Source organism: Amphiura filiformis, chromosome 14, assembly GCF_039555335.1.
Source record: "Amphiura filiformis chromosome 14, Afil_fr2py, whole genome shotgun sequence".
NCBI classification, from domain to species: Eukaryota; Metazoa; Echinodermata; class Ophiuroidea; order Amphilepidida; family Amphiuridae; genus Amphiura; species Amphiura filiformis.
Window position 1 is genome coordinate 33,571,942 of NC_092641.1, and position 22,509 is coordinate 33,594,450.

Below are 22,509 nucleotides of genomic sequence, written 5' to 3' on the forward strand. Positions count from 1 at the left end.
TCTTCAACATACAAATAAACAAATTTTAAATTCAATCCCATCCTATCAATACTAGCATACTGTATATAACACATGACTAGTATTACTATAGTAATAGATGTACAATGTTATTTACTTCTAAGTTCTAGTAGCAACTTTAACTTTAACCCGATTCCTCAACTTGTGTCCCCACCCTTTCCTGTAATCATCATCACTTACCCATCAGAGTCATGGCTTTCTTGAGCATCAAAATAAATATCAAAATCCGACTCGCTGCCTGATGGCACCACCAACATGGTCATAGGCAATAAGTCCATGGATAATCCACATTAAATGACAAAACAATATCTATAAGTATATATATAAATTCCCACAGATGCAGCCACAATATCCTATTTTGGTACACAAATATTAACATCCAATTCCTGGTCCGGTATACCACTGTGATGCAGCAATGATGGGACCAACACCGGTCAGAACTTGCCGCATTTGCCTCTCTCTATTCCTACTACTAGTACTATCACCATGCACGATGTACATACATTGTTGAATATTGATGGAATGAGTCACTGCGCAGGGGTCGACCACTCTTTTATGTGAACTGAGTGACTACTGATAGCCATGAATGAATCAGCACACTGCACTGTGTGTTCAGTGCCGACCTGAATAGGAGTTGACTGAATGGACCCATGGCCCTACCAAAATATTGAAAATATCATAAGCAAGGAATGTCCTTCTTACAGGGATGAAAGTCCGCCTTTGACAAAAAGCCTGAATAAGCCTGCGCAACAACATGGAAATGACCAGAATGGCCCTAAACGGGCTGAAAATTTTAACAAATTTTGTAAATCTGGACTACAAAAACCTGAAAGCTTGCATCCCTGTTCTTAAAGGGGCATTCTGTCAAGATTTTTTGTAAACTTGACCCATTTTGCAGCAAAACCACCGGTATTTGGTAAATTAATTTCCTACCAAGGGGAAATTGTTGCACCTCCTTTATCCAATTTAGTTTTTTGTGTGTTTTTCTTGTTGTTCTTTTTTCATGGAATTGATATGATTTATGAAACAAGACAGAAGAAATATAGGCCTACATCATGTACTATGAGTTCCACCATGCAAGATTATTCTATAGAAGCAATTCCACCAGTACACCAGTGTCAGCAACCCACATCCCAATCCCCTGCTGGGCCATGTCCTCATACAAGGACAAGGACATCTGCACTTTGACAGTTAGCCAGTGGACATACAAAATATAAAACTGTCAAAATATTGAAAATTCAGCCCATGATAATATCAGGTTTCCAAACCAATCAGAGATAATGAAATAGTGCAAAAAATACCATTTATATCTTGTATGAAAATATGATGCACTATTCAGGAAACTGCCGTTTTACTAATATAGTAAAGAATGCCTTTGTTTTTATTGGTATGATTTATGTCCATATCAAACAGAACATTTCCTTTTTTTGAACACCCAGGTCACTCACTCACTTTAAAGGGAGTTCTGTGTCTAGACTTTGCTGTTTACTTTATTCCATTGTGAAATGTCCCCTTTATTTATATTAGAATAAACAGGGCCAGCCTGCCTGATCTAGAATTAACTTGATCATTATTAACATATGTACTGGGTAGGACCTCTTTCAAAATATTTTGTTTGGAGTAATTAATTAATTAATTATTCAACAGAGATAACCTAATAATTTGAAATATCACGTTTTTATTTTTATTTTTCTCTTTCATATTTCTTCTTACTTCTGAATTGAAGGGGTATTTTAATAGTGATTTTAGCATCCTTTTTTTAGGGTATGGCTCACTATACCCACGAAAAAAAAAAGAGACTTCCAAACGCTCACTTGATTCGACATCAAGTTACGCTTAGATACAATCATGTATTACATGTCTTAGACCCAGTTCACACAGGTGTATTACAATGGTGCCATAATCGTATTACTAAGTATGTATCGTGTGAGTCCACTCAATGTCGTCAGTATAATTTCTACAAATGACTATACAGGATTGTGCCGCATACATGGGCCACTTTCGGCCATTTAGTATTTTTTCAATGACCCCTTTTACTAGGCCAATTTGGTACATACATGGGTCCATTTTTCAGAAAAATAACAAAATTTTCCTTAAAAGTAGCTAAAATTTGTGAAATTTGCATAAAATTTTAAGAAAAATTGTAAATTAAATTTAGCTGAAATACTTTACAAAAATGTATGCAATTGATGTCCCGGCCTCTGGGTACCCGGGGATGACCAGAACTCGTGCTGGGGCTGTATTTTAAGCTTGTTATAACTCCCTGGCTAACTCTCAGCCAGATCCGAACCAACTGGGCACTATTTGTGTGTAAACCCAGGCCAAGGTCCGACCCTACTAGCTGGGCAATTGCTGTAAGGGACGCACCATTAGATTCTCAGGGGGGGCAGAATTTTTTTTTTCGCAACAAGGCGCAGGAATTTTTTGTTTTTTGCCTCCGAGAGCAGCAATTTTTTTTTTTTTCGCTGCCTTTGGCGGAGAATTTTTTTTGTTTCCATTTTAATGTAAATGTAAAGTTGGGTGGGGGAAATTTTTTTTTTTTACTCATCAGTGAGGCAAAATTTTTTTTTTCTTCTCACTAGTGGGCAAAGTTGTTTTTTTCTCATTTCACTAGTGGGTAAGTTTTTTTTTTTTCAAAACTCCCATGCCACCCCCTGAAATTTAATGGTGCGCCCCTAAACACCAACCTTTTAACTTTTGCTCATGTCCTGTCTAAATTCATGGCTCTTTTGACTTGGTCAACTCCCTGGCCATGCAGGGAAAAACTCCCAGCAAAATGTTTTCATGCTGGGTAACCGGGGGTTGAGGTCCCAACTGACAAGTGCATTATGCTTTCCTATATAATTATGTTTTGTTCAGGTAAGACCTCTGCTACTTTTTAATAATCTCATAAATTTCACATGTGTTAAACTTGTGTTCAACATGTTGGTCCATTTTTACCAACATTCTTTTCTTCCATAAATCCATTTGCGGTGTTTTCGGTCCATACTGCCGCAGGGTAAATAAACACCTCTTAGAATCCCCCTTTTCTTGTCTTCTCTTTCTTTTTTGCATAAAAATGCTGCTAGAGTTCACGCTGGGTCAGTGTTGCCTTATATGGAATTCACTTCCTTGGGCAGGTAGACTTGATCCAAGACTCCACAATGGCAAGTCATTTTTAGTTGATTCACAGGTTAGACTGCCCCCAAGATATACCCACAATTTGGCACGGTATGATGCACTCAATTTTCTGCATTTCTGCATTGGTAAACGCCAATAGGCAGTTATTTTGTTGTGAAAAGAGAATTTGTGGACACAGCTTGTTATACCTTGACTCAAGGAAAAACCCAGGCTTAAACTTTAAAAAGTACTCCCTTTTTTTGGGAGGGGGTGGAGGTGCCCTCTGTCAGCGTGGTTCCACTGAACAAACTGTTGCTGGTGAATTTGAGGTGATGTGAGGTACCAGTCCCAGTGAAAACAGATCAGGTGAAGGTGAATGCCAGGCGATGTGAGTGAACCATGACATCCTATATACAACAGTGTCTTTTGGTTAAAACGCTGACCCATCCTTCTACAGGCTGTATCAAAATGATTGGTACCCATCAGTTTTCAGTGATATGAACATCACTACCATATCAAAATAGAATATATACATAATTTGTTGATTAATGTGTTAAGGGGGTACTACACCCCTGTGGTAAATTTGTGACTATTTTTGTATTTTTCTCAAAAACTAAAAACACACTGGTAACAAAAGTTACGTATATTATTGGGGCAAGGAATCTAATTACTACACTGAAATTTCAGTGACTCAAGACAAGCGGTTCAATATATATGATAGGAAATGAGGTACATCCTAGCGGTACCTCATTTCTTATCATAAATAACAAACCGCTTGTCTTAGGTCACTGAAATTCCAGTGTAGTAATTGGATTCCTTGCCCCTATAATATACATAACTTTTTTTACCAGTGTGTTATTAGTTTTTGAGAAAAGTGCAAATATAGTCACAAATTTATTGAAGGGTGTAGTACCCCCTTAAACAGTCTTGTAACTATATATTACCGGTATGTTCATTTCAAGAAGATCCTACATTGCATTTGGAACAAACAAGCTATTTAAGAAGCATCAATACCGATGGGTACCAATCATTTTGATACAGCCTGTATTAGTTTGAAATATTGAAAAAGAACTTTTGAACTTTTGGTTTGTTCCTTGTACAACAAGCATATTGGGTGAAAGAAACTGTGCCTCCTCGTATAGACTTGATAGTGATCAGGTAGCTAGACATCAAAAAGTGGAACACATCTTAACTATTTCCTTGCTCTAGTTCTGTACATTCACTCAATGAACATATAGGTAGCAGTCTGTGTGATTTGATAAATGAACATAATAGAACTCCCAGGGGGGGGTACTCAAGTTTGGTTTTGGTAATTGGTAGGGACGTGCCGCTGAGAATTTGAAAGTGGACCCATAAATATACCAATTTTTCAAGAAATTTGGACCCATTGATATGGCCGAATTTATTATTATTATTCAAGGTTTATTACAACAATGCATATGGCAGCCAAAAGGCTGAATTACATACATGCTACAAAGAAAATGGCAACAACAAAACACTAAATATATCTTACAACAGCATGAAATCCAAAACGAAATCACATACAAACTATATATAACTGCAAACAAGCTAGCAAGAAATTATTGACCTGCTCCTGAAGCATCCTTGTTCCACAGCTGAACCATGTATGGGATGGGACTACGCGCGTATCTTTGAGTGCGCACCTTGGGTAAAGACAGGTGGTTAGCGTTTCGCAGGTTCCTACCAGTCTCCTTGACAAATTTTCCCAAAATTTTGGGGAAATTTTGACAATTTTGGCTAGATTAAGGAAAAATTGGGCTATTTTCCTCCGAAAAAATTTGAGAAAACTTTGAAAAAGGACCCATTCATATACCAAAATAGGCTTTGAAAAAGGGGTCATTGATATACCAAAAGGCTGAAAATGCTACCTATATTTGCGGCACGTCCCCGTATGGTCATTTGTACTGAGTACCCCCCCGGGATAGAACTGATATTGATCCTATATCTTGCTGTGTTTTACTATGAAATAACCCAGGTGTATAATCAGTGTAAAAAGGTTTGATTTTGATTCCTAAAACAGCAGACAATTAGATGGGCCTGGGTAGCTTTTTGGTAATTGATAATTTTGGTAATTGGGGGCAAATTTTATTATTTAATCCAATTCAAAACAAAACAAAAATTGAATGAAATAAAAAATAAATTTATGCAAATGAGCTACCAAATACGCATATTTTGCAACTAAAACCTAGTGGAAATTGAACACAGAAAATTGCCACCACTCCACCAAGTTGCATCACTACATGAATTACCATTTCCGAGAAATTGCACTTTGGGAAATTTATGTAAATTTATGCAAATTAGCTACCAAATTAGCATATTTTGCGACAAAAATGGAATTTGGAGACCACTAATTGACAACCCTCCCCCAAACCGCATCACTAAAGTTCCAAAAATTGCATTCAGAAGCTTGGACAGACAGAATGACGGACGGAATGACGGACAAAATGACAGACAACCACATGACCAGGAAATACCTAGAGTGGCATAAAAATCAGATTTTTTTAGCCTATCCCTGATTATGCCTGTAATACTCAAATCATTAGACCTCTAGGCTTCAAAACATCAGCTGTCATCACCAACAAAGTACTATGAACCGTACCAGAATTCTGCACTTTTCATCTGGTATTATGCCAAATCACAACCCTTACATTAATTTACTACAAGTTCCTGGAAATATATTGTTTCTGTCTCCTTGATTACTTATTTCGCCTAAATCGTTATTGACATTTGGCGTTATTGTCAATGATTTATTTTTTCAATATTTATTTTTACTTGTCCAAATTATGCAAATGCTTATTGGATTTACCGAAAAGGTGAATTGCAGTGCAACACGTAGCCAGTTTAGTCCATCAGCAAACAAGTACTTGTTCCACTGGTAGGCCCCATATTTTTATTGGGCTGTTCTATCTATTTTCTAAAAATCATCCCTATCCATATTTGAAAGTTGATAATTTTACGAAGATTTTGGACAATACAGGGTGATTCCCCCAATTCCCCATATGGTACGGTAAGTTCGGTAACAACAAAATGCAACGATATTTGCGACCACACAATTTCTGTATATACCATGTAGGCTATGTATGTATGACAATGTGATTGTCAGCCCTCAAAGTATAGGCCTACCTGAATACCGGGGAAATCAACTTCATACAATTTTCGAGAAAACTGAAGCAAATGCACATAAAATATACTTAAAAGTTTTCATAGCATAATGCCACAGGGCTTAAGTCAAGTCTACTATGGCCAGTCAACAGTCAGTGTTTCAGGGTGGACCAATAATAGTGACTCACCAGTAAGGAGACTACAGTATTGGTGTCATCATTCTCAAGATATAGACTGAAAAGTAGGGTCTCTATCCGGGGTCTCTATATGCTACCTAATACACAAGCACATGTAAATAATACACACACACAGTAGACTATTCCAGTTGAAATCCACACACCCCCTATGGAAGACTTGACCTTAAGTCTTCTACACAGGTGTACATTTGAATGGGTGACTCCATTTGAAATTCACTTCCTGTGTGTAAGTTTAAGGTTGTATCTTCCATAGGGGGCGATGAACATCAACAGGAATAGCCCAATACTTCTTGGTGAAAATCCAGATAGGCCTATTTTTAAAAGGATTACTAGTATCTTGTTGCTACAGAAATCACACCTTTTCATATCAATGTGGCAGGTGAGATTTACAGATTATGAATTTCCTTTTCTTGACCCAAAGGCTGACAGTAAAATAGTTACCTTGATTTGTTAACAGTTTGCCTTTCTTTTCCTTGATCTCTATCTTCAATATGTTTCTTTCCACATATCAGCCAGCAAACATGCACATACAGGTGTTTTATTCTTGCTTGAGCAATGCTTGAACCTGGTCCCATCAGGACCCCATGTTTCTACAGAGCTCTGCCATTGTAACAAACCTCACATCTTGACTCAAAGAAATATTTTTGTTAACAAAATTCTGTGATCACTTGGAATATATATCAAGTCATTATTTCAATACTTGACTGATGGTATTTTTGCATAGGTCTATAACATATGTAGTTTTATTTATATAAAACCAATAAAATATTCACCTTGTCGCTGTATCCCTTTTTAAAGGGTTTTGTTAAACATAGTCCCTTTTTCAATGCGCCAGCAAACTAAATTCTATCTATTGTCTGAATAAAATTAAGTTCTAAACCTTCCAGTTTAGAATGAATGATTTTTGAATTTAGATACACTGTATTTTGAAATGCATTTTAATCAAGACTCAATGAAGTCCAATAATTTGTAACTTGCATTTCATAAGTTTAATAAGCCCCCCCCCCCCCCAAATGACTGACTTATGCCAATGGTCTATGCTTATGCTCTCAGGACTCAGAAGTAAGTGAACGTCCCCAATGCCAAGGTCAGCATAATCAGATACCTAGATTGCCAAACCTTGTCACCACCTTCTTTCATTGATTCTACATATCTTTATGTCTGTCCATCCGTCTGTTTGTCTGTCATCCCATGCAGGAAATCTACTCATCCTATTGCAACTGACCTCAAGAGCTTTGGGGAGAAAGCGTGAGAAAAAATAACAGATTTTGACCAATAAATCGTCCTGTTGGGTTATGTCTCACTCAGGGTGGAGTTACTTGTATTGTGACCAAGGGTAACAAACGTAAATGGCCTTACCATCATCAAAAAGTCAACTTTTTATAAATGTCAAATATGTGTTCTTTCTCTGTTTTCTAAAGGGAAAATAATACATTTTCCCGTTTTATTTTCTAAAAATACTGTTATCAGGAGTAAAACATATATATGCAAAATGACTGCCTGGCACACATTTCTGATTTTTTTGTACATTGGAGGGCCAAAAAACATGAAAAAGTCAATAAAACTGAACAATCAAACGGCCCACTTATTTCCCAGCCTGTTATAGACCAATGTAGCACTAAGTAAAACAAGCATAATTTTCCACATATTTGCCATTTCTATATTTTTGTGTTCTATATCAGATTTCTTACAATTCTTAGACTGTGATTTTCTATTCGTTGTTGGACAGGAAAAACCTCCTACATTTGTCATTTGCCCCTGAACATTTAGACCTTTTGTATAAATCATGAAAAAAAATTACATTTTGGTACAATCATGCTTGTAATTCATGAACTTTTTGCAATGTTTTAAGAAGAAGTTTCAACTAGTAGGTCTATCGCCAATTTCCTATTTAATGCATTTCATTACAAAACTTTGTAACAATGTTGTTTTTTGAGAATAAAAGTTTTTAGAAAAAGCTCAGTTTCACCATACATTCATACAAAGACTATAGCATCATAAAGCAATATGCATACAAGAAAAGTGGTATCGAAAGTTCAAGTTTTATGGAAGCAAATGGTATCACAATGTTTAATGTTACAAAGATTAATGATCCCACATGGCCCATCTCCCTTGAGTTATGAGGTAGGAAGCCCACCATACATATTTCATGGTTTAAGTCATTCTAACCAGAACATTGGGCCAATTGTATCACACAGCCAGTTTCCCCCAACCATATCTCATAGCTTCTCATAAAAGTTAATTTGAGGATAACACATAGGTCTACACTTTCTCCAAAGACACAATTGATTCAAGCTGCCAAGGAGCCCCAATATTACAGTAAACACTGGTAATACATGTAGGTTAGAATCCCAAACAAGATCATCGGGCATGTCAGGACAGTTCCATTGTAGGCCTATAAATATGGCCTTTCATAGGCTTAGGAGTGGGGGGGGGCTTGCAGAGTTGCAGGGGCTCAGTCTCCTCACTAATTTTGGTATGGGGCTCAGTCCCCTCACTAATTTTGGTGTGGGGGCTCAGCCCCTCCCCCCAATAATTCCAGATGAAGTAAAAACTAGATGGACCGCGGTTCTCGGATGTTGCGGTTTTCGGCGCAAAGCGTCGACCGTGATGCCTCCACCAAAGGGAGTGATGTGGCACGTACTCATAAGTTGATACAAAGCTGGGTGACCCCGGATGACCCCAAAATGACCTTCCAAATATTTGGCTCTAAATGTTGACTGTACCCACCAAGTTTCATGTACGTATGACAGTTTTTACTAATTTGACCTCAGATGACCCGTGGGTGACCCGAAAATGACCTCCCAAAAATTTGGCTCTAAATGTGACTGTACTCACCAAGTTTCATGCCCATATGAGAGTTCAAACTAATTTGACCTCAAATGACCCCTGGTGACCCCAAAATGACCGTCCAAAAATTTGGCTTTAAATGTTGACTGTACCCAATAAGTTTTATGCCCATCCAACAGTTTTTACTAATTTGACCTCAGATGACCCCTGGGTGACCCCAAAATGATGTCCCAAAATTTGGCTCTAAATGTTGGCTGTACTCACTAAGTTTCATGCCCATATGATAGTTTTAGCTAATTTGACCTCAAATGACCCCTGTTGACCCCAAAATGACCTCCCAAAAATTTGGCTCTAAATGTTAACTGTACCCACCAAGTTTCATGCCCATATGATAGTTTTTACTAATTTGACCTCAGATGACCCCTGGTGACCCCAAAATGACCTTCCAAAAATTTGGCTCTATATGTTGACAGTAACCACCAAGTTTCATGCCCATCCAACAGTTTTTACTAATTTGACCTCAGATGACCCCTGGATGACCTCAGATGACCCCGAAATGACCTTCCAAAAATTTGACTCTATATATTGACTGTACCCACCAAATTTCATGCCCATACGACAGTTTTTACTAATTGGACCTTAGATGACCCCTGGGTGACCCTGGATGACCCCAAAATGACCTTCCAAAATTAGGCTCTAAATGTTGACTGTACCCACCAAGTTTCATTCCCATACGACAGATTTTACTAATTTGACCTCAGATGACCCCTGGGTGACCCCAAAATGACCTTCCAAATATTCGGTTCTAAATGTTGACTGTACCTACCAAGTTTCATGGCCATATGGCAGTTTTTGCTAATTTGACCTCAAATGACCCCTGCATGACCTCAGGTGACCTTGACCCACTAACCAATACAAACTTGTTCTGCCTGGGGTCAAGATGCACCCACCCACCAAGTTTGAGGAACATGCGACCCCTAGTCTTTGAGAAAACAGGTAAATAAGGAAAATGAGCCCCCTGACCTCAAATGACCTTTTACCTCAGTATATGACCTTGAACCTCACCCCCAAAAAAGTAGCCAGAGTTTTTGACCATGACCCACCTATCCTGAAAATCTGAAGTCAATCCGCCCATCCATGCCCGAGATATGGCATCCGGACGGAAGGACGGAAAGACGGAAGGACGGAAGGACGGACATTGCAAAAACAGTATGCCTCGCGGTGGAGGCATAAAAATGTGACTAGATACCAGGAAAATGGGTGTTTTGGCCTATTTTTCTCAAAATTTCCTGACACCGAGGGCACCCTCCAGGATGGGTCACCAATTCTTTTGTTTGGTCATCACCCTAATGTTGACAACAAGCCAATGCCTTTGAATGTAAAAACTCATACCCAACAACATGAGTACATGAGGTTATTATCATTTTTGCTAAAAAGTGGTACAAATTTCACCTTGTTTTTTGTCTCATATCCCTGGTTTGACAGACATTGGTGGAATTTCCCCAATTGGGTGGTTTATCCCCCAAACATTTGCTCTCATGTTGAACTGAAAAAAAAAGGTGGAATGAACTTGTGATTTTATGAGTGTTTTTATTGCATTTCATTCAAAGATATCCCTTGGGTCTATATGTGTAGAGCAAGGCTTGAAATGGGAAAGGTAAACAAACTATTTCACTTCCCCAATAAGTTGCAGTTGGGATGTTCAACCCTACTACAACATTTTGTTCATCCACATCCGGAATCAGGCTTTTACCATTTTACCCTTCTAATTTGCTCTTTTTATTACCCAATAACCAGGGTTCGAAATTTTGGTTGTCCGGTTGCCCGGGACAACTAAAAAAGTCGCCGGACAACCAAAAATACTAATTCGGTTGTCCGCCGGACAACCATAAATCTAGCAAAAAGTCACATTTGTAGGCCTACGGACAACCAAAAAACTTAGACGGACAACCAGAAATTGTAATCTGGTTGTCCGTGGGACAACCATTTATTTTCCCTAAATTCGATCACTGCCAATAACAACAAGATATCAAAGTTTCATGCAAAGCAGGGAATGTCATCTTTGATCTTCCTCACAAGCACACATACTTGTTAATAGTCATCAAGAATGATCAACATAGTGAAAAGGACAACAACTACTACAGTGGTTCCCAAACTGTGGGTCATGACCCTTTTGGGGGTCACGGCCTCTTCCAAAAGGGGTGCAAAGTACCATCGTATTGGTCATGTTAACCCCTGACCCTTTCTCAAATTTAAATTTAAAATTGCGTGTACCGGTAAAGCCATTCTGGGAGCCGGTCAGTGACTCGGACGACTTGGAAATTGTGCCCCATTTTTTTAATTTTGCCCAGTACACCACTGATAAGTTTCAGTAAGTAACAGCATTTGTTTAATGCTGCAGATCGCGTCATATGTTTGGTCACAGGAAAAAAGTTTGGAAAGCCCTGAAAAACAGTATCATATACGAAAACCAATGCTCATCATTTCAATACATTAAATAAGTAATCATACCTGCATGCCTTATGCATATTTCAAAAGTGGAACTGAGGCTTTCCAGGATCTGTGCTCACACTACAAAATTTAATGCAAGTAAAAATTGCTGAGTATTATTCTAAACATGATATTGGAATAGCCAGCCTGGGAAGGCAGGCATGTCCCTATTCATTTCCAAGTCAATTGATGATGAATAAGCTCAGATATCAGATATTCAGTACATCTGTATGATCTGTAAGGGTGTTAGTCTCTCAAACAGACACCCGATTTTTGGATGACCTTTAGCTTATGAATCAAAAATTATCCATGCTAAAAAAATCATTATAATACCAAATCTAATCACCATGGAATTCACCATATCCCGTCCAGCTCACATTGGGCGCCACATTCCTTTTTTAAAGGAATTTTTATTTTAGTGAAATTTCTCATCTAGAGCATTCGTCACATAGGGGTGTTAGTGGTTATCCTTGCTCAATTTTGAAGAACTTTTCATAGCTTTTACAATCCAAGTTTTTCTTTCCCTAGTAGGAGTTTTCCTAGGCCTATAATATACTTATTTTTTTCAGTTTTGCAACAAATATCACATATTCAAACAGTACACTGTATGTTGATTTGGATATTTTAAAGCACATTAATTTTCGGCGCTCAAAACTGCTACCGCGAAAAATAACAACGAATATGTTCTTTTATGGGTAGGTCTGTGTAAAAAAACTTGAAATGGTAAATTTAAAGCAAGCAAATAAGATCAAAATTGGCAAAGCGCAATAAATACACACCGAAAATGTACAGAATTCAATTGATATGTTATGCACATGTTGCATGTGTAAAATACATACGCACTAATCTACATGACAAACAATTTCATCATAATGCCCAGCTTGGACAAATTGCATATTACCAGTCTGCATGCTGGTTGGTGTGTATCAATCACAGTGCTTCATGTCTGATCACTGAATGTTACATTGTGTATGATATGGTGATTTTTCTCTTACTGGAAAAATAAACAAATAATTTCACATAATTTATTTGAATTTAGTGTGTCCGTCCCTCCAACAACATGTATACTTACTGGAATCAAGTAAATTCACATTTCAGAATTATATTAGACAAAAACAGCTTTGAGTGTATTTCCCCTGATCCCATTACTAGTATAGGCTACATACTGACCCTCTTCTCACATATTTTTTTGTGTACAAAACATCACTTTTGATCAGGAAATTCTGAATGTGGCGGCACCTTAAAGTTATAAAAAAATGTTTTTAACATATTCTTCTTTTTACTAAACGCAAAGTACAGTAATACTGTAAATCCAAAATCAAAAATTGACTGACAACGTATACCTCACTCAAAAGTCAAAACCAAGATCATATAGGCCTAAATATGATGCTTCTGAAAATCAGACCTGGACAAATGCACCCCTTTTTCAAGAATTTTACGATTCAATTGGAAAAGGTTATCTTTTTTTTTCTTCTTCTTTTGCAAAGAGAAATTCTTAAAAATTAATCATTTTTGCAAACTGTTTCCCACTCAAGCGAGTGTATATCTGGCAGTTTTAAGAAATTAAGAGCAATACAATATGATCAGGAATTCAATATACATTATACATTTTGTTTCAAATGTATCACAAGATAGACCAATTGTGAAAGATGAACCAGTAATTTCAAAATATGTTTGAAATGTCATCGACTCCTGAGAAGACCATATATTCCCCTCCAAGCAATGCAATATTGAATTTAAACTGAACGGCCTTTAGTTTCACATCACACTGTCAACATACATGGCCGGCATACAACACCCAATGGCAGTGGTACGCTGTCGACTGAATGGCTTTTAGTTCAATATCAAAACCGGCATACATCAATATTTTACAAGACGGTATGTGATACGCCACATCAAATATCATAATTATAGTGTAGTAGTAAAATAAAAATAAAATAAAATAAATTGCTAGCTTTAAATATGGCTTATAATCTAAACAATATTTGCAATGTCCTTTTGCGCTAAGCTCCAATCAATATGATATTACTGTCCATTAAGTGCCTAGTCTCCCTGTATTACTACATACATTACATATTCACCTTACACCGATCTATGACTCACAATATACCGTACTGGATATAAATGCCAAATTTTTGCACAGTAACATTTTCAACTACAATTTTAACCAAATTTACCCAAATTTGAGGATTCTTTTTTTTTTAATTGGCTATCTATTAATTTCTGTGAATTCTATACCAAAATATTTACATGCTGTATTGGTGTTAAATTTACTGCTATAAAGCATGAACAAATATTAAAATATTTATTTCCATACCAATATCGGGATACCCAGCATAGATAAGTGTTCAGTTCAGTAATTAGATATCATCAACTCACCATGTAGTTTCTAATGACACACTTTGTGATCTGGATTGGTACACATTTATAAAGACCAGCCAGTGGCACAACTAATGGCGAACTTTGTTTAAAGAAGAAGCCCCGTCAGAGCAATTCTTCTGGGGTGAACCAAACATGCTTGGTTATCAAATTAATCAGTGACAAGGTTATCTCTGAATTTAACATGGGCAATTTGATGCAATAACAGTAATACATCAATTAGTACCTGTCAAATTCAAAGATAACATTGTGACTGATTAATTTGATAACCAGGCAGGGTTGGTTTACCCCAGAAGAACTGCTTTGGCTGGGCTTCCTCTTTAAGCGCTCTGAGTCAAATTGCTCAAACATGCAAGTTGCAGGTGATAGCGAGTCAAAATTTTGTCCAGTAAAACCGTCACCATTATTTTGCGACACCCATTGATCCTATGAACAGCAGAAATGTGCCCAAAATAAACTAATTTTGAATGATTTTACACACAAAAAATATGAGGCTATAAAATATTCTCCCCCCTATCTTCATGCCAATTTTCAATGTCCATTTCAAAAGTCTCAGACCAACACTTAAATTTTGCCTCAGACCCCAAAAAACATACAGCATTTGTGAAAGAGCCTAATTTCCTTATGACATACAAATTATACATCTCGCCTTGCCCACTCTCTGAATCTGATCTGGATATAGATGGTTCAGATTGATCTACATTATAAGTTTGTGTGAATGACCTCAGCACTGGTAGTCATTGCTATTAATAATAAAACTATGCTTTTCTATCCAGCGGACCTGTTAATGTAAGGTGCCATCTATATTTCTCTATTGAGATGTTTTAAAAAACTGACCCTGTAAATCCAATTATCTTATTTCTTCCGCAATTTTATTTGTCCAAGAATATGATATTTTTCTGTGAGTGATGCGAGTGTTGTTTCAGGTGTTCCTAGCATCTTTTACAGACAAATTATTAGATTATCATGCATGAAGATGATATTGAAGTGCAAACCAGTATCGGAAGTGGAATTTATCCTTCATTAATTCTAAGGAATTAATGATCGGCGTGTAATCAACTTATGTGCATTGATCGTGGCACATTTCTCTCCAGCATTATAGATTATGTACAGGCAGGTATATTTGTATTTGTAACGGATCAATTTGCATATCAAATTCTTCATTTGTCATCCTCTGAGAGCTGGTCAAGGAATTGCATTATATCAATGACTCATTGCGGTTTGATAAAAAAGGGTAATGTGTAAAAAAAAATCTTAAATTTTCAAGAAAAAAAAACCTATGCAAAATCACTATCACTAAAAGCTCTGAACACAGCCCTTCTACAGTAAAGTGGCAAATTTTCGATTGAATTGTGGAAAATGAAAGAACATCACAGAATCAGGGTAGAAAACGGTAAACACAGAAAATGCAATTTTGCAAAATTAAGTTTATTATTGCCACTTTTTTTTGCCTATTTTTAATGTTCATTCATTAAAAGACACTTGGCAAACCCTGTCTTTCAATGATATTTTCTTCAAATTTTCCTTTATTTTACTTGCCTTTAGAGACAATTAGTGATCATAATTGTTACCTTTTCTCAGACCACAATCTCACGATAGAAATGATAGTCACTATTATTGGAAGTTTGTTTACATAATCTTTTCTTTCTAGAACTTGTATTAATTTTCAAAATGTTCAGATTTCATTAGAATTTTCAAGTTTTAGAACTTGCAAAATTCAATTTTTTTAGGTCAACCATGAATGATCCTAGCATTTAGGTCTAGGTCCGGGGACACTACAAAACTGGGAAAAAATAACTTAAATAACTTGCAATTTGGTACCCGTTACCGCCGAAAAATGTGCGGTACCGGGCACAAAATTACCCGAAAATCACACCCCTAATTATATCCAAGAACATTAACAACACCAAGCAAGGTTTTCAAGCCATGAACCCACACAGACCAGCTTGTAACCTGGGAACATATGTATTTCTATCAAAACAAACATGAAATCGTACCATTTTAACCAAATTTAAGGATTCTTTTTTGTTGTAAATGAGTCAGCATCATATATGTCACATAGTATATAAGTTGTATAAGAATCATCTAATATATTTTTACAGCAAATTTCTTTGACATACACCTATAATTTTACAAATTTCTATTTAAATGGTTTTTAGGTTTGTTACTGAAAGTTGCAAACCTATAGCCCTGTTCATTTCCCAAACAGGATAAATGGTTCAAGCTATGATGCAATTGTCATTCTGGTCTACATTATGTGACACAATCTATTTACCAATAATGCTACTTGAAATCTATTCGTAAGGCAAGCTGCCATATTTTACTCATAAGGGTTTTAAGGAGTGTGATTTGCAGCTCTCCTGAAAAGTGAAAACTTATTAGGAGTGCAATTTAACAATAACACTCTCCTCAACTACTCAGATGTACACTTAAAATTTAAAATTAGTTCACAGAAAGCCAACAAATCTATGGATACCAAAAACAAAACAAACAAAGTTCATCTGGTCAAATCTGTGAAAATGTTTTGAATCTTTCTGTTAATTGCAATATGATATCATGTTACGGTTTTCTTTAATTAGGCCAAAAAAATTGTTGTGTTGCCCTCACAAGCCAAAAAACGGGAGGGTCGGACGGTCGGGATTTTTTTTTTTTTTTTTTTTAATGTAAAGACTTTTCAAAATTTACGACTGGGCGCGTGAGGGCAACACAACGATTTTTTGATTTTTTGGCCTTATCTTCCTTAGTACATGTTGCTTTGGTAATATATGTACAGTGTCCTCAAACATATAATGTTTGATTTATAATATTTACATCAATTGCTAGAAATGAGCTAAATATTAATGTACTCTGCCAAGGTCATTTGAAAAAATTTTCATTTCATGAAATATTCAGTGTAAAAAATGTAATGTGCATACAATTGTATTTTACAATATATGAAATATTCAATTTTTATCATAATTCTTATGCCCACTCATTTTTGGATTTGTTTTAATTATAATTATATTTTATTCTATGAGATACAGGGATGCAAGTAAAAAAAATGAAATGGCAGGGGATCATGGTTGTAAAATTATGTTCCAATATCTGTGGTAAGACATTTTGCATTCATTGGGCTATTCCAAAAAATAGGTGCACACCCCCTATAGAGGAGTAAATTTCCAATCAAAGAAATGTCGGGATTTCCAAGTCTGCTTTCTGAAAACGACTGGAATTCCAGTTGCCAATGTTACTGGAAAAAGCTTGGAAATCCAATCAAATGAAGGAAAAATCACGGAAATGTTAAAAATGAGCTCTCAAATTGAGGATATCTGATTTTGAACTATTGTTCTGCCGGATTTTTTTGCCTTTGGGCACTTTAAAAGTCTGGATTTCCAACAGTCACGACTGGACAAAAAGTCCGGATATCCGAACTCCTCTATAGGGGGTGTGCATCTATTTTCTGGAATAGCCCATTGTTTCATTATATTTTGGCACCCAATTGAAGATGATATCTTATCCAACTTGTAGTCACTGCTATCAACACATACTACGTTGATTTTGATATCAATCTATTGCATTTACACCTTAACGGTTTCCATGGATGTTATAAACATTGATGTGTCATCATGGCAAGTGGTTAAAAGTACAGATGAGATGTAATCCATTCCTGTCAGACCTATATATAGCAAAAAAATATCAAAAGACCTCCACCCACCAATGAGTTTTTTTCCAGGGGGGGCATATGTAGTATACAGGATGTGCTGTATATGTGCACCCGACTGACCCAACTTGAAAGGTCTGTCGGGGTGTCCGCCCATAGAACAGGGTATTTTTTCGTCGCCTAAAAGCGTAACAAAATTCAGTCATTTTTTATAGTAAAATCCATGATTTTCCTCTCTTCACTATGGGCTAAATGGTGTCATTCAATGTAAGGCAAGGGTAGCGCTAGGTTTTCAAACAAGGGGTCAAAAATTTTGAATTTTGTGAAGCTATGGATCCAAAACAATAGAAATAAAGGGTGAAAATGACCCTTTAGCAACCTCAAAATGGTAATTTTGTGCGCCAAAAGCTAAAACAACAATGCGCCTATGACCCCATGGCGCAAGTTAGCGCTACCCCTGATGTAAGGTACCAGATGAGCATTTGTTCTAACAGAAATGGTCCACCACTTTGTCCATGATTATGGTCTAGCAGCACATATAGCAGTTCTTCCTCGTGAATCATTTTTCATATTTGGGTTCATTCTTTCAATATAATCTACTTCACAAAATAATTATCATTTACATCTTCAGCATTTTCTTTAATTGGTTTCTATGCCTGCTACTGGCAGTCCTGTCTATTTAAGGCCTATGCAAACACTATGTGTCATCAATGCCAATGGGCAATTCATACATTAGGAGTTGACACACTTTTGTTAAATCATAGATTTGGGTACCTGAGTGAAAGGTTATGCATGCACAATTTTAATTGAATAAAACATTTGTGTCAATATACATATACCAAAGCATATACAGTGCATAAAAACTGGGACACTTTAATGTGCATAAAATCTGAGACACTAAAATGTAGCAACTAAATGCTTTCCAGGGTCAGTGTTTGCCTTTTTCAATAAACCCAAAACCCGATTTGTAAAAATAATCATAGAAATATATTTTCACCTAATATCCTGAAAAATTCTGTAGCCCACACCAATGGTCTATGCCCACACTCACAGATCATCAAGCCTTCAGATGCTAGTTGGTGTTGTCAATAAGCTAAGCTCTGAAATGCCCAGGAAAAAATCCTGAAACTGTACCTTTCCTAGACTTTTGTGCAGCATAAACTGCACAACAATTCCAGAAATCGGTACATTTCCTGTAACAACCCAGAAGTCTGATAACATCATTGTAAAACCAAAAAGAACTTTTATTAGGACGCTGACCCCCCCCCCCCGCACCCTCCCTATAAAGCACTGTATGTGTGAAATATTGAAAATTCCAAACTAAAAATATAAATTTTGACCGATATTTTAATTAGTTTTTACAAATGTAATCAGACTTTTTGATCCCCTCCTCCCTAACGAAAGGACTTTAGTTTATAAAATGTCATTGAATTAGGGGTCCATTCATATATTTTCATGACTAAATGGCTGTTTATGTTTTAGTTTATACTTATATTTTCATGACTAAATGGTTGTTTATGTCCGAGGGGCCCCGTTCATACATACCGGAACATTTTGTGATTCTTATTTCATCAAAATAATAACAAAAAATAACAGGTAACATCATTAACAAAATGTGAATTTCCTTCATTTTCCCTACCACACGATCGCACATCTGGGACACAGGGCATTATCATTGTTTATGCCCGTCTCTCGACCAATCATGCGCACTGTATAACAGTGCGTATGTATGAACTTACGGGTTTTTTTCCCTGAACTATCATCTCTGCAGACATTTTTGCACAATGTCAAGGAGAGATAACAGCCTGAATGTGAAGGAACAGGAAAAACATGTCAAGCAGAATTTCTCTCAAAATGGTAACACATTTGGTGCGAACAGATTTCCATTGGCAACCACATCCTTGATCATCATGTTTTAGTTTATACTTAAACTGGGACATCCAATGCCCTACCCTACTGCATGTTAACAGTTGCCAAAATAGTCAACGTTTTTTCTATTGAACAAGGCATATCCTCTATCAAAAGTGCATCCAGAACTAGGATATGTAATGTGGTGCTATGCATCATCACTGCACACATTGAAAAGTTGACATTGGACTACCAAAATTGGTTAAAATGACACCCCCCCCAATGGTATGGTAGCTAATTACTACTGAATGGGGCATCTTACATCATGACATATGTGACCCGTTACAGCAAAAGGTACCTTAAGTCGGGAGCTACATATGCCTTATTTTGCTAGTAACAAATGCATTCTAAACCAATCATTAATCCTATTGTTGTAGAGGATAATAAGGTTTTACCTGTCTATAGAACTGTTTGTTATACAGCTCTAGTCTTTATTTGATATGGCTAATCCCTGTTCAAGTGACATGAGTGGTGGGTTACAAAAGCATTGTATTGTATTTGTATAGGTATGTATTAGCCACCCACTAACAATGAGAGAACATTCCTGAACCTCGATGACTTGTAGATGATTTGAAATGACCGCCACTTCAGATTGTCATTATTGTTTGATATTTTCTGCCAACATTGGGGAAAAGAGACACTTGTAGCAGCCGACATAAGGTACCTTTCGCTGTAACGGGTCACATATGAGCATGCATGCTCTGAATAAAATCTGGGACAATGATGCATCAAAATACTTTGCACACACAACTAATACTCTAGAAAGTAGATTTTTTTATTATGATGATGCATCCAAAAAAATGCACCAAGTTTGACATACTCACCACCCTAATGCTCTCTTTAAAGAACAACCTGTTCCTGATGATGATCCTGATGAAGATTTTTTCTTCCGCTTTCGAAAACCGATCCCGGCGCCCATAATTAATCCGCGCTCACCTCGATCAATGTCGCATCATGTATACATCCACTAACAGGTCGTATTAAAGATCCAATGATATGGCCAAGTGTGAAGCCTTTTGCACATAAGGTCCATGTCCTGCCATAATACAAGGTACACTCAGGAGAATTGCTTCTCTTTATTTTGCTATAAAAATTAAATTTTACGGTTACGTGATGACAATCTACCGTTGGGTCTTACTCATTCCCGACTAAGCGTTCAACTACCAATGACTGAAACCAGTTTGGGTGCTCACTGATTGAGATGCACTTCCTCACTGTTTACCAGTGAGTTTCAGTTTGGCTATTCCATTCATCGAACAAGCTCCCTTTGCCTTGAGCACTCAGCTGACTAGCATGTAGCCACAGAGTGAATAGAAAGTATGTCAGTGACCATTGGTTTCAGTGCTCACTGCTGATGCTGAAGCACTTCCACTGCATCAAAGCTGCTCATCTGATTGTCTAACATGTGTTAAAACCGATTCTTTCTCTTAACTGAGCGCACTCAATCAAGGCTGCAGGAATAGCTCTACTGGAGTTGGCTTGCAAGAAGGAAGTGATTTCACAGGATCAAAGCATCTTTAGTGTTGCTTCAATTCACATTGAACATGTATTTCTTCTGGGTGTACATGTACACAATTTTGTGATGAACCTTGATCAATGCATCAAGCCATAAACTGTTACATGCAGTCTATGATCAAGCTGACTTATTTCACTGCTGGCTGCAATGTTGATCATGTCTTCCCTCCAATCCAATCATGTGCTCACTTTTAAATTCAATTTTATGAAATATTGGATTATTGATGACATGGCGATTCAACACCCTCACACCCCGAGTTATCAGTAGGTACAGTATGTATCCCACTTTTTTATCAATTTGCACTTGCATGTGAAAAAAACACATCCTCAAGCTTGGCTGAAGTCTGAATCCATTCCACTCTACAAATCCTGCTGATGATTACTGTACTTGATCCAAATACAGACCTCGGGATCTGTGATCCAGATCATTAAAAAGCAAGCATTTTGTATACATGCAATCTTCCAACCTTGGCACTGAAAAATTGTTTCATGCCACAATGATCACACTCAATATTCCAACCTGAATATACAAGTCAATGTTGGATTGTTAGTGATGTACAGCTATTATGATAAAACCACTCAAAAGTACATGCAGTATCTAAACCATCCACAGTAAGAACCCTTCTCATACCATTCATAATTTCACTTTGCTCAAGTTCAAGTTGAAGGAAGTAACATGTACATGAACAGTACTAACACATGTTGTGTAAACTGGAATCCTAGAAATCACCAGCACCTGCTACAGAGACAACAGCTTTCAACTGACACATTATAATTCGTCCACGCAGCCATCCAATGTAAATGCCTCATCCTCATTATACCAGTGAAACCACCCCAAATACATCATCCATGACAGCCAGCCATTTTCCCATCTCTGGCAGTGCCTGGTCATTACTTGGTAGGCTGTATGATAAATATGTATACCAAGCGATGGTGACGGTAGTAGGCAGAAAGCTGCGCACAGCTCGCTTGATAAATTTGCTTCTTTTATTAGCAATGCAAAAATTTTCAGTTAATCTAATTAAACAATATCAATGGTTGCGCAGTTCAAGTGCTGCCTGCCTGCAACTGTAACCATGAACCACACTTCAGTTTGATCAGAAGTAATAGAAATTAATCCCTTCACTACTGATATTGTCACTTTGCATTGTTTCAACATTTTTTTTCATGAATAAAAGTTTAATTGATATGTAAACTTGTCAAATTTTATTATCAACAAAAAATAATAGTGGCTTTGGTTTTTAATTTCCATTGCTGATGAAGATCATGTGCACTTTTGAGATCGCTCAGTCATAGCGAGACACTTCCCATCATGCAATGTATAAAAACAGTAAGCAACATTTGAAGCTG

General features: G+C 36.9%; 1 protein-coding gene and 1 long non-coding RNA gene across 5 annotated transcripts in view; one reads left to right on the forward strand and one right to left on the reverse strand.

Moving 5' to 3' along the window:
* The window catches only part of LOC140169996 (uncharacterized), a 216,157-nt gene that overhangs the window by 109,774 nt on the left and 83,874 nt on the right, over nucleotides 1–22,509 (forward strand). The window lies entirely within an intron of this gene.
* LOC140169987 (uncharacterized) overlaps nucleotides 1–22,509 on the reverse strand; it is a 138,978-nt gene that overhangs the window by 86,537 nt on the left and 29,932 nt on the right. Inside the window, exon 1 of one of the 4 annotated variants that reach the window (XM_072193300.1) lies at nucleotides 20,469–21,095. The exons of 2 other annotated variants lie outside the window; for them this stretch is intronic. In XM_072193300.1, the coding sequence (XP_072049401.1) occupies nucleotides 20,469–20,563 (95 nt within the window). In that variant the 5' untranslated portion in view covers nucleotides 20,564–21,095. Of the gene's footprint in view, nucleotides 1–198; nucleotides 632–20,468; nucleotides 21,096–22,509 lie in introns of those variants that run through there. One more of the 4 variants, XM_072193299.1, reaches the window with a different exon arrangement.